This window comes from Rhinoraja longicauda, chromosome 44 (genome assembly GCF_053455715.1).
Source record: "Rhinoraja longicauda isolate Sanriku21f chromosome 44, sRhiLon1.1, whole genome shotgun sequence".
Classification (NCBI taxonomy): domain Eukaryota; kingdom Metazoa; phylum Chordata; class Chondrichthyes; order Rajiformes; family Arhynchobatidae; genus Rhinoraja; species Rhinoraja longicauda.
The window spans coordinates 2,468,520-2,480,803 of record NC_135996.1 but is presented as its reverse complement, the minus strand read 5'-3'; the positions used below and the strand labels follow the sequence as shown (position 1 = coordinate 2,480,803).

Sequence of the window (12,284 nt, the reverse complement as noted above, 5' to 3'; positions counted from 1 at the left end):
AGCTCCCTCCGCACTGGCACAGTGGAGCTCCGCACTGGCACAGTGAAGCTGCTGACTCTGTGATCCTGCTGCGTCCACTCAGGGCAGGGGCAGTTTTATTACTTCCTTCTTGTTCAGGGCTTTATTCATGTCACAGTGAGCCAGAAGGTACCAAGACCGTCAACAGTCACATTACACCAGGCAATCATTATATCACGATGGTGGCATCTTTATCTACAATGCCCTCGACCCCCCGCGGCGACCGGCGATCACGGGAGGCCTCCAGAGTCCCCGTGGGCACCGCGTGTGTTCCCTCTCCAGGGACACGCGGGCACGCACGTCGGCCCGGTATAGGGGCGGGCGGCCGACTCTGGTGTGACCATCGAGCGCCCGCTGCCTGGACCCGCGAGCGGCCATCTTGGCCAGGCCCAGGAGCAGACCGACAGGGAGATCCCACCCTCCCGATCGGCCCTCCCTCCCCACTCCCTGCCCTGGGCGCACACACACCAGGATCGTGGGACTAACGTGCAGCGACGTGAGGAGCAGCCCCTTCAGATACTCGCCCAGGGGCTGCAGTACCCCCACACCCCACGTACACGGGGAACACGGGCTCTTCCTCACCGCGGAAGTTACAGAAGTGAACCGACTCAAACATCTATTACACACCACGGCCCTGGACAACACTCGACCCCCATGTAAATGGAGAGGACTCCCTTGTAGAGTGTGGGTTAGACACAGTGAAGCTCTCTGCACTGTCCCAGTGTACACACTCCCAGGGCAGGGACAGTGCGGGTTAGGCACAGTGAAGCTCCCTGCACTGTCCCAGTGTACACACTCCCAGGGCAGGGACAGTGCGGGTTAGACACAGTGAAGCTCTCTCTGCACTGTCCCAGTGCACACACTCCATGGGCAGGAACAATACTGGGCAGGGGCAGAGTTAGATAAGCAAGATTGATTAACTCTACACTGTCTCAGCACACACACCCAGGTCACAGGGTAGACGCAGAGTTGAGCTGCCTCCACACTGTCCCGCCACACTGCCAGGCCAGGGGCAGTGCTGATGGACACAGTGAAGCTGTGGGGAAATGTGGATTGAGTGTTGGTGCCTAAGATGCAGGTTGGGCCGGACAGGGAAGGTGTGGAAGCCAAAAGATACAAGGAGCCTGAGGTCGTTTGTGTTGGCCCGGACTGATCCTGGAATCTTGTTTATCTAACAGTGTGTCTGCCCTCTGGCCTGGGTGTGCGTGACAGGACAGTGTCGAGCTGATGAATCTTGTTTATCTAGCTCGGTGTCTGCCCTGAGGATGTGCAGTGGGACAGAGAGAGTGAAGGGAGCTTCATCCTGTGGCTCACAGAGTATGTGCAGTGGGACAGAGAGAGTGTGCAGTGGGACAGAGAGAGTGGAGGGAGCTTCATCCTGTGGCTCCCAGAGTATGTGCAGTGGGACAGAGAGAGTGTGCAGTGGGACAGAGAGAGTGAAGGGAGCTTCATCCTGTGGCTCCCAGAGTATGTGCAGTGGGACAGAGAGAGTGAAGGGAGCTTCATCCTGTGGCTCACAGAGTATGTGCAGTGGGACAGAGAGAGTGTGCAGTGGGACAGAGAGAGTGGAGGGAGCTTCATCCTGTGGCTCACAGAGTATGTGCAGTGGGACAGAGAGTGTGCAGTGGGACAGAGAGAGTGGAGGGAGCTTCATCCTGTGGCTCCCAGAGTATGTGCAGTGGGACAGAGAGTGTGCAGTGGGACAGAGAGAGTGGAGGGAGCTTCATCCTGTGGCTCCCAGAGTGTCTGTGGGCAGCTCAACACTGCGTCTGCACACAGTCCGGAAATATGTGATGGAACAGAGGGGAACATACACACACTGCTAACCTAACTCTGTCAACCTCCAGCTCCTCACCCCACCCCCTACTTTCAGTCTCGAGAAGTTGTCCCGACCAAAAATGTCGCCTATTTGTTTTTTTCCAGAGATGCTGCCTGACCTGCTGAGATACTCCAGCACTCTGTGTGTATCTACAGTGAAGTTCCCTCCCCTCTGTCTCGGCACACTCCTACACTGTAGAGATCCCTCTGCACTGTTTCATCACACTCACAGTGCTGGGAATCAAGGGGTATGGGTAGAGGGCAGGAACGGGGTACTGATTGTGGATGATCACAGTGAATTGCGTTGCTGGCTCGAAGGGCCGAATGGCCTCGTCCTGCACCTGGTTTCAATGTTGCATTATGTGCCATATTATGTATTTTGATGTACAATTCTGAATTTTGGACATCAAAATCATGAAATTGGAAAATCAAATGTTGGGAGGTCTGCGAGACCAATCATAGACTGGGCAATTGTTTCGTTGAACACCTTCGCTCAGTCCGCCTGAACCTACCTGATCGCCCGGTTGCTCAACACATTAACCCCCCCCCCCCATTCCCACATTGACCTTTCTGTCCTGGGCCTCCTCCATTGTCAGGGTGAGGCCCAGCGCAAATTGGAGGAACAGCATCCCATATTTTGCTTGGGTAGCATACACCCCAGCGGTATGAACATTGACCTCTCTCACTTCAAGTAACCCCTGGATTCCCTCTCTCTCCATCCCTCCCCCACCCAAATCACACCAGCTTTCGTTCTCACCGAGCTGCAGGTAAAAATGGCCTGTTCCCTTTATCATTGTTACTTTTTTGCATATCTTTCATTCATTTCTTCTGTACCTCTCTACATCATCTCTCGTTTCCCTTTCCCGTGACTTTCAGTCTGAAGAAGGATCTCGACCTGAAACTTCACCCACTCCTTTCCAGAGATGCTGCCAGTCCTGCTGGGTTCCTCCAGCATTTTGTGTCTATATCTTTGCAATTCTTTACATTCTCGGGCAGGGCAGTTGCCATACCAAGCTTTGACACCAATCAACTATCACCTGGACACCAGTTCTATCCAACACAATTTACAATTGGGGCCAAATTGTGGAAGCTAATTAACGTACAATCCCACATGTCAAAAATGGATCGACTGCGCTTGTATTCACTGGAATTTAGAAGGATGAGAGGGGTTTCCTCCAGTTGCTCCGGTTTCCCCTCATGCTGTACCTGTAAGTAAGTAAGCATGAAGTTATACAGCAGGCAGTGAAGAAAGCTAATGGCATGTTGGCCTTCTTAGCGAGAGGATTTGAGTCTAGGAGCAAGAAGGCCCTACTGCAGTTGTACAGGGCCCTGGTGAGTCCATACCTGGAGTACTGCGTGCAGTTTTGGTCTCCAAATTTGAGGAAGGACATTCTTGCTATTGAGAGCGTCCAGCGTAGGTTTACCAGGTTAATTCCTGGGATGGCGGGACTGATATGTGAGAAAAGAATGGGTCGACTGGGCTTATATTCACTGGAATTTAGAAGGATGAGAGGGGATTTTATAGAAACATATAAAATTATTAAGGGATTGGAGAGGCTAGATGCAGGAAAAATGTTCCCGATGTTGGGGGAGTCCAGAACCAGGGGTTACAGTTTAAGAATAAGGGGTAGGCCTTTTAGGAATGAGATGAGGAAAAACATTTTCACTCAGAGAGTTGTGAATCAGTGGAATTCTCTGCCACAGAAGGCAGTGGAGGCCAATTCTCTGGATGTTTTCAAGAGAGTTGGATGTGGCTTTTAGGGCTAACGGGGTCAAGGGATATGGGAGGAAAGCGCGAATGGGGTGCTGATTGTGGATGATCAGCCGTGATCATATTGAATGGCGGTGCTGGCTGGAAGATGGGCTCCCCCTGCACCTATTTTCCATGTTTCTGTGAAGCACGGGGGGGGGGACACACACGTGGTAATGACTCGCTGTCTCGCCCGCTCTCCGCACTGTGAAGGGGGGGACACACACGTGGTAACTGTCTCACTGTCTCGCCCACTCTCCGCAGGGATGTTCAACAGTCCGGGGATGCAGAGCCTTATGCAGCAGATCTCGGAGAACCCCCAGCTAATACAGAACATGCTGTCCGCTCCGTACATGAGGAGCATGATGCAGTCTCTGTCCCACAACCCCGACCTCGCGTCACAGGTACCTGCCCTCTCTACCCACGGCCAGCGATCGGTGCAGGGGAGGGGAGTGGGCTGGGGGGAAGGGACCTTCACCCCCTGTCTGTCCGGCCTTGCAGGGGAGAGAGGACTCAGTGGTGGTGGGGTGGGGGGGGATGCAGGACGTGGTCAACCACACAGTGGCGCACGTGTCTTTGGGACGTGGGAGGAAACAGAAAGGAACTGCAGATGCTGGTTTGTACCGCAGGTGGGCACAAAGTGCCGGAGTAACACAGCGGGTCAGGCAGCATCTCTGGAGAAAAAGGATGGGTGACATTTTGGGTCGGGGTCTAAAGAAGGGTCTCGACCTGAAACGTCACCCATTCCTTCTCTCCAGAGATGCTGCCTGACCTGCTGAGTCACTCCAGCGTTTTGTGTTTATCTTCGACCCACGTGGTCACGGGGAGAGCGTGCGAACTCCACGCAGCCAGCAGCCGAGGTCAGGATCGGACCTGGGAACCGGCATCTGGGAATGGTCAGAGAAACGATGAATAATCTGCCTTAGACACACAGTGCTGGAGTAACTCAGCGGGTCAGGCAGCATCTCTGGAGAGAAAAGGAACAGGTGACATTTCAGGTCGAGGCCTTTAATCAGACCTGACCCGAAACGTCACCCATCCTTTTTCTCCAGAGATGATGCCTGACTCACAGTGTTACTCCAGCACTTTGTGCCTATCTGCAGTAAAACCAGCATCTGCAGTTCCTTTCTGCACATAGTGGGGCACGGTGGTGCAGCGGTAGAGTTGCTGCCTCACAGCGCCAGAGACCCGGGTTCCATCCTGACTACGGGTGCTGTCCGTACGCAGTTTGTACGTTCTCCCCGTGTCCTGCGTGGGTTTTCTCCAGGATCTCCGATTTCCTCCCACACTCCAAAGACGTACAGTTATGTGGGTTAATTGGCTTGGTATAATTGTAAATTAGCCCTAGTGTGTGTGGGACAGTGTTAGTGTGAGGGGATCACTGGTCAGCACGGACTCGGTGGGCTGAAGGGCCTGTTTCCGTGCTGTATCTCTAAACTAAAGTAATAGGACTGGGTACCCAGCCTACAACTAGCAGTAAGCTCCAGCCACGGAAAGTTTACACTTGATCTCAATCCAGAGCAGTTTATCAGGATGGGGACATGGAACATGCTTTTAATTAATCCACTGTCTTGAGGCAGCTCTCCGGCTTCCCTGCCTGCACGCTTCTCCAACAACTCACCAACCTCTACAGATGTGCCTTGGAAAGCATTTTATCCAATGCATCACGGCCTTCACAAGAAATCCCAGAGAGTTGTGGACGCAGCCCAGACCATCACACAAACCAACCTCCCTCCCACCCACTCCATCTACACCTCACGTTGCCTCGGCATGGCCAGCAGCCCAGACCGTCACACAAACTAACCTCCCTCCCACCGACTCCATCTACACCTCACGCTGCCTCGGAAAGGCCAGCAGCCCAGACCATTGCGGAGCATTTGGATCGCAGTAACAGGATCGTTCCGAGTCAGCATGGATTTACGAAGGGGAAATTGTGCTTGACTAATCTACTGGAATTTTTTGAGGATGTAACTAGGAAAATTGACAGGGGAGAGCCGGTGGATGTGGTGTACCTCGACTTTCAGAAAGCCTTCGACAAGGTCCCACATAGGAGATTGGTGGGCAAAATTAGAGCACATGGTATTGGAGGTAGGGTACTGACATGGATAGAAAGTTGGTTGACAGACAGAAAGCAAAGAGTGGGGATAAATGGGTCCCTTTCAGAATGGCAGGCAGTGACTAGTGGGGTACCGCAAGGCTCGGTGTTGGGACCGCAGCTATTTACAATATACATCAATGACTTGGATGAAGGGATTAAAAGTACCATTAGCAAATTTGCCGATGATACAAAGCTAGGTGGCAATGTGAACTGTGAGGAAGATGCTATGAGGTTGCAGGGTGACTTGGACAGGTTGTGTGAGTGGGCGGATGCATGGCAGATGCAGTTTAATGTGGATAAGTGTGAGGTTATCCACTTTGGTGGTAAGAATAGGAAGGCAGATTATTATTTGAATGGTGTCAAGTTAGGAAAAGGGGACATACAACGTGATCTGGGTGTCTTAGTGCATCAGTCACTGAAAGGAAGCATGCAGGTACAGCAGGCAGTGAAGAAAGCCAATGGAATGTTGGCATTCATAACGAGAGGAGTTGAGTATAGGAGCAAAGAGGTCCTTCTGCAGTTGCACAGGGCCCTAGTGAGACCGCACCTGGAGTACTGTGTGCAGTTTTGGTCTCCAAATTTGAGGAAGGATATTCTTGCTATTGAGGGCGTGCAGCGTAGGTTTACTAGGTTAATTCCCGGAATGGCGGGACTGTCATATGTTGAAAGACTCGAGCGACTAGGTTTGTATACACTGGAATTTAGAAGGATGAGAGGGGATCTTATCGAAACGTATAAGATTATTAAGGGGTTGGACATGTTAGAGGCAGGAAACATGTTCCCAATGTTGGGGGAGTCCAGAACCAGGGGCCACAGTTTAAGAATAAGGGGTAGGCCATTTAGAACAGAGATGAGGAAAAACTTTTTTAGTCAGAGAGTTGTGAATCTGTGGAATTCTCTGCCTCAGAGGGCAGTGGAGGCCAATTCTCTGAATACATTCAAGAGAGAGCTGGATAGAGCTCTTAAGGATAGCGGAGTCAGGGGGTATGGGGAGAAGGCAGGAACGGGGTACTGATTGAGAATGATCAGCCATGATCACATTGAATGGCGGTGATGGCTCGAAGGGCCGAATGGCCTCCTCCTGCACCAATTGTCTATCACACAAACCAACCTCCCTCCCACCGACTCCATCTACACCTCACGCTGCCTCGGCAAGGCCAGCAGCCCAGACCATCACACAAACCAAACTCCCTTCCACTGACTCCATCTACACATCACGCTGCCTCAGCCCAGACCATCACACAAACCAACCTCCCTTCCACCGACTCCATCTACACCTCACGCTGCCTCGGCAAGGCCAGCAGCCCAATCAAGGACCAGTGTCACCCCGGCCACTTCCTCTTCTCCCCTCTCCCATCGGGCAAAAGGTGAAAACGCACACCTCCAGATTCAAGGACAGTTTCTTCCCGGCTGTTATCAGGCAACTGAACCATCCCTCCACAACCAGAGAGCTATCCTAAACTACGAGCTACCTCATTGGTGACCCTCGGACTATCTTTGATCGGGCTTTGCTGGCATTATCTTGTTCAGTACCTTATTCATATTATCATGTAACTTCACACAGAGGGCGGTGGGTGTATGGAACAAGCTGTTAGAGGAGGACGTTGAGGCTGGGACTATCCCTTTCTTCTTCTTAGGCCCCTCGGTCATGGCTGACCATGGGTGATGCATCCAAGTTGGCTGCTTGCTCCACACCTCGGCTAGAGCAGCGTCGCTCGTGGCTGAAGAGACCAATGCGGGAGACAGTCTCTGTCCCAATGTTTAGGAAACAGACGGGTACATGGATAGGACAGGTTTGGAGGGACATGGACCTAACGCAGGCAGGTGGGACTAGTGTAGCTGGGACATGTTGGCCGGTGTGGGCAAGTTGGGCTGAAGGGCCTGTTTCCATACTGTATCACTCTATGACTCTAGTGTAGCTGGGACATGTTGGCCGGTGTGGGTGAGTTGGGCTGAAGGGCCTGTTTCCACACTATGACTCCATGTATCTGTACATTGTAAATGGCTTGATTGTAATCATGTACAGTCTTTCCTCCGACTGGTTATCACGCAGCAAAAAAGCTTTTCACTGTACACGTGACAACAAACCAAACAGAGAGTTGTGCGCAGTGTGTGCTGTGCCTCCGCCTGCTTACCACTGTCTGACCTCCACTCGTTTGCCCCGCTGCAGATTTTAATGAATAACCCGTTGTTTGCCGGCAACACACAGCTGCAAGACCAGCTCCGACTCCAGATGCCCATCTTCCTGCAGCAGGTAAAGCTCCCACCGTCGCCGTGCTCCCTCACACCTCTCCCCCCTCGCCTGGCTGCTGTGAACGAATCTGTGACCAAGGTACAGCTTCAGCTGCTTCCACTCACCGGCTTCCAGGCTGCCACAGCGGTAGAGTTGCTGCCTCACAGCGCCAGGGACACAGGTTCCATCCTGACTACGGGTGCTGTCTGCAGGAGTTTGTACGGTCTCCCCGTGCGTTTTCTCCGGGATCACCGGTTTCCTCCCACACTCCCAAAGACTTACAACAGGTTTGTAGGTTTATTGTAGAAAAATAACTGCAGTTGCTGGTACAAATCAGAGATATCACAAAATGCTGGAGTAACTCAGCGGGACAGGCAGCATCTCAGGAGAGAAGGAATGGGTGACGTTTCGGGTCGAGACCCTTCTTCAGACTGAAACCTCTGTTGGTTTACTGGGTTGGTATCGTTGTAAGTTGTCCCTAGTGTGTGTAGGATAGGGGATCGCTGGTCGGCACGGACTCGGTTGGCTGAAGGGCCTGTTTGTGCCACACATCTCTAAACTAAACTAAAACTAAAAATGCCAAGGGTCTTTCAGAAGTCTTCAGGAGTAATTGCACTGAGTATGGAAGCAGGGTCAGAGAGTCACAGAAACTGGTCCTTCGGCCCATCTAGTGCATGCTGACCAGGTTGGCATTCTGGGCCAGCCCCACATGCCTGCATGTGGCCTACATCCCCCTAAACCCACCTATTCAGGGAGTTCATGGTGAGGCTGTGTACACTTCAGTCTGAGGCATCCAGCACAGAAATATGCCCTTGGCCCACCTTGCCCATGCCGATAAGTTGACATTTTGGACTAGTTCCACTTGCTTGCATGTGGCCCATCTACCTCTAAACCATTCCTATTCTGGAAGTTAAAGGTGAGGCTGTATAAGCTTCAGTTAGAATCATCCAGCACAAACCAGGTCCTTCGGCCCATCTAGCGCATGCTGACCAGGTTGGCATTCTGTGCCAACTTAGTCCCACTTGCCTGCATTTGGCCCATCTCCCTCTGAACAGTTCCTATTCTGAAGTTCACAGTTCAGGCTGCATAGTCTTCAGTTTGCACAAATGAAGTTGTAGAATCATCCAGCACAGAACCAGGCCCTTCGGCCCAGCTTGCCCATGCTGACCATTTGCCAGTGCTGGGCCCACAGATGACCATGACGGAGTCGGGATGTTCCTTAAATGTTGACAGTCTCTGCCCCCACCAACCCATGATTAGTACGGGTGCAGGGGTTATGGGGAGCGGCAGGAGAATTGGGTTGAGAGACAGAGATACATCGGCCATGATTGAATGGCAGAGTGGACTTGATGGGCCAAACGGCCTCAATCTGCTCCTAGAGCGAATGAACCAACCCCTTAAGACGATGCTTTCCTGATTACAACCATTCACTGGGTGGAAATATTCTACATCAGATCCCCTTTCAACTTGCTTCACACCTGTGGTCTGGACAGGTCTACCATGAGGAAAGGTTGTCCTGTGTGTGTGTGTGTGTGTGCACAACTGTCACTCCAGGGGGAACAGACCCATCTCTGGTCTCTGCCCGTCACTGAGACCCTCCGTCCTAGTGAATCTCCTCTGCACCCTCTGCCATGTGGCAACCGGAGACTGAAGCAGGGGCTCGACCCGAAACCTCACCTGTTCCTCTCCTCCAGAGATACCACCTGAGCCGCTGAGTTAGTCAGGCACTGTGCGTCCATCTCTGCCATAAAGCAGAATCGGCAGCTCCTCCCTACACATTCTGACCGCACGTAGGCACAAAACGCTGGAGCAACTCAGTGGCTCAGGCAGCATCTCGCCAGAGAAGGAATGGGTCGAGACCCTTCTTCAGACCGCACGTGGTACTCCAGCTTTATAAAGGTGCACTGTATCGTGTCTGCCCCTCTGTGTGTCATGGTGTTCACAGAGTACTATGTTTACATACTGCTGCAAGTGAGAATGTCATTGTTCTGTTTCCGGACATATGACAATAAAGCACACTTCACCTGACTTGACTTTTGTGCAGGAAGGAACTGCAGATGCTGCTTTGCACCGAAGATAGACACAAATTGCTGGAGTAACTCGAGACCTGGTTGGTTCAGACGAAGGGTCTCGAGCCGAAACGTCACCTATTCCTTTTCTCCAGAGATGCTGCCTGACCCGCTGAGTTACTCCAGCGTTTTGTGTCTGTCTTCTCACTTGACTTTTGATCTACAACCTGTAAAACAAGGCAAGGATTCCAAACACTTCCTTCCCGCTACCTCTGTGTGCTGCTGACCTCAGGGATCTTTGTCCAGGTCCCTCACAACTCCCGACGTCCACTAATCACTGTGTAAGTCCCATCTTTCTCAGTCCACCACAAATTTAGTAGGATTAACTGTATCTGCCACTGTTCTGCCCAATTTAACAACTGCCTCAGCAACCCTTGGCCAACTGGTGCAGTGACCTCTGCCCTTTGACCCTTGCCCCTGGTGCGGCGACCTCTGCCCTGTGATCATAGACCCCTGGTGCGGTGACCACTGCCCGGTGACCCCTGGCGCTGCATCCGTAGCCGGGTGATCCTTGCCCCTGGCACGGTGACCTTAGCCAGGTGACCCTTGCCCCTGGCGCGGCGACCTTAGCCGGGTGACCCTTGCCCCTGGCACGTCGACCTTAGCCAGGTGACCCTTGCCCCGGCATAGTGACCTTAGCCGGGTGACCCTTGCCCCATGTGCGGTGACCTTAGCCAGGTGACCCTTGCCCCTGGTGCGGTGACCTTAGCCGGGTGACCCTTGCCCCGGAGTAGTGACCTTAGCCGGGAGACCCTTGCGCCTGGCTAGGGGTCCTCTGCCCTGTGACCCTTGCCCCTGGCGCAGTAACCTCTGCCCTGTGACCCTTGCTCCTGTTGTGGCGACCTCTGCCTGGTGACCCTTGATCCCTGGTGCGGTGAGCACTGCCTTGTGACCCCTGGCGCAGCATCCTTAGCCCAGTGACCCTTGCCCTCTGCCCGGTGACCCTTGAGCCTGGCGCAGTGACCGTATCCCGGTGACCCTGGCACAGTGACCCTTGCCCCTGGCACGGCGACCTGTGCCTTGTAATTGTTGCCTGTGAGCCGTGGCCCTGTACAGACGGTGGTGCTCCGCTGTGTTGCAGATGCAGAACCCAGACGTGCTGTCGGTGATGGCCAACCCGCGGGCCATGCAGGCTCTGCTCCAGATCCAGCAGGGGCTACAGACCCTGCAGAACGAGGCTCCCGGACTCCTGCCTGGGTAAGGTGGGGTGATGGGGGAGGGGAGGGGGTGGGAGGGAGGGAGGAAGGGAGGGAGGGGAGGGAGGGGAGTGGGAGGGAGGGAGTGGGGAGGGAGGGGAGTGGGAGGGAGGGGAGAGGGAGGGAGGGGGGAGGGAGTGGAAGGGGGAGGGAGTGGGAGGGAGGGAGGGAGGGAGGGGGGAGGGAGTGGAAGGGGGGAGGGAGTGGGAGGGGAGGTGGGAGTGGGAGGGGAGGAGGGAGTGGGAGGAAGGTGGGAGTGGGAGGGAGGGGGGGAGGTAGTCGGGGTGATGGGGTGGGGGTGGGTGGGAAGGAGTGAGTCGGGGTGATGGGGGTGAGTGGGAGGGAGGGAGGGGTGTGGGGGGGTCGGGGTGGGGGGTGAGTGGGAGTGGTGTGGGGGGAGTCGGGGTGATGGGTGGGGGTGGTGTAGGGTGTGGGAGGGGGTGAGTGGGAGGGAGGAGGGGTGTGGGGGGGATGGGGTGGGGGGTGAGAGGGAGGGAGGGGTGTGGGGGGAGTCGGGGTGGGGAGTATGGGTGGGTGGTGAGTGTGGGGGGGGAGTCGGGGTGATGGGGTGGGGTGAGTGGGAGGGGTGTGGGGGGAGTTGGGGTGGGGGGTGAGTGGGAGGGAGTGGTGTGGGGGGGTCGGGGTAATGGGTGTTGGGGGTGAATGGGAAGGAGGGGGGTATGTGGGGGGGTCGGGGTGGGGTGAGTGGGAGGGGGGGTGTGGAGTCGGGGTGTTGGGGGTGAGTGGGAGGGAGGGGGGCGTGGGGGGGATCAGGGTGATGTGTGTTGGGGGTGTGTGGGGGGGTCGGGGTGATGGGGGTGAGGTGGGAGGGAGGGGGGTGAGGTGGGAGGGAGGGGGGTGGGAGGGAGGGGGGTGTAGGGGAGCGGGGTGTGTGGGGGGGTCGGGGGTGATGTGTGTTGGGGGTGAGTGGGGAGCGCTGTGGGCCGTGGTGGTGTGGTGTTGGCGAGGCGCTGTGAACACTGGGTGTGATGGGCCGTGTGCCATGTGTGTGCAGGTTTAGTCCTGGTGTCCCCGCGCCCGTCTCTGGTCTGGGCAGCCCGGGCAGTGGATCGACGGCCCCCACCACAGCGTCCGTACCCGG

At 54.7% G+C, this 12,284-nt stretch overlaps 1 protein-coding gene across 1 annotated transcript in view; it reads left to right on the top strand.

Moving 5' to 3' along the window:
* Positions 1 to 12,284, top strand: part of ubqln4 (ubiquilin 4) — a 100,599-nt gene that overhangs the window by 84,372 nt on the left and 3,943 nt on the right. The window contains exons 7-10 of the mRNA XM_078431902.1: positions 3,851 to 3,990; positions 7,855 to 7,938; positions 11,068 to 11,183; positions 12,198 to 12,276. Coding sequence (XP_078288028.1) covers positions 3,851 to 3,990; positions 7,855 to 7,938; positions 11,068 to 11,183; positions 12,198 to 12,276 — 419 coding nt within the window. The remainder of the gene's footprint in view (positions 1 to 3,850; positions 3,991 to 7,854; positions 7,939 to 11,067; positions 11,184 to 12,197; positions 12,277 to 12,284) is intronic.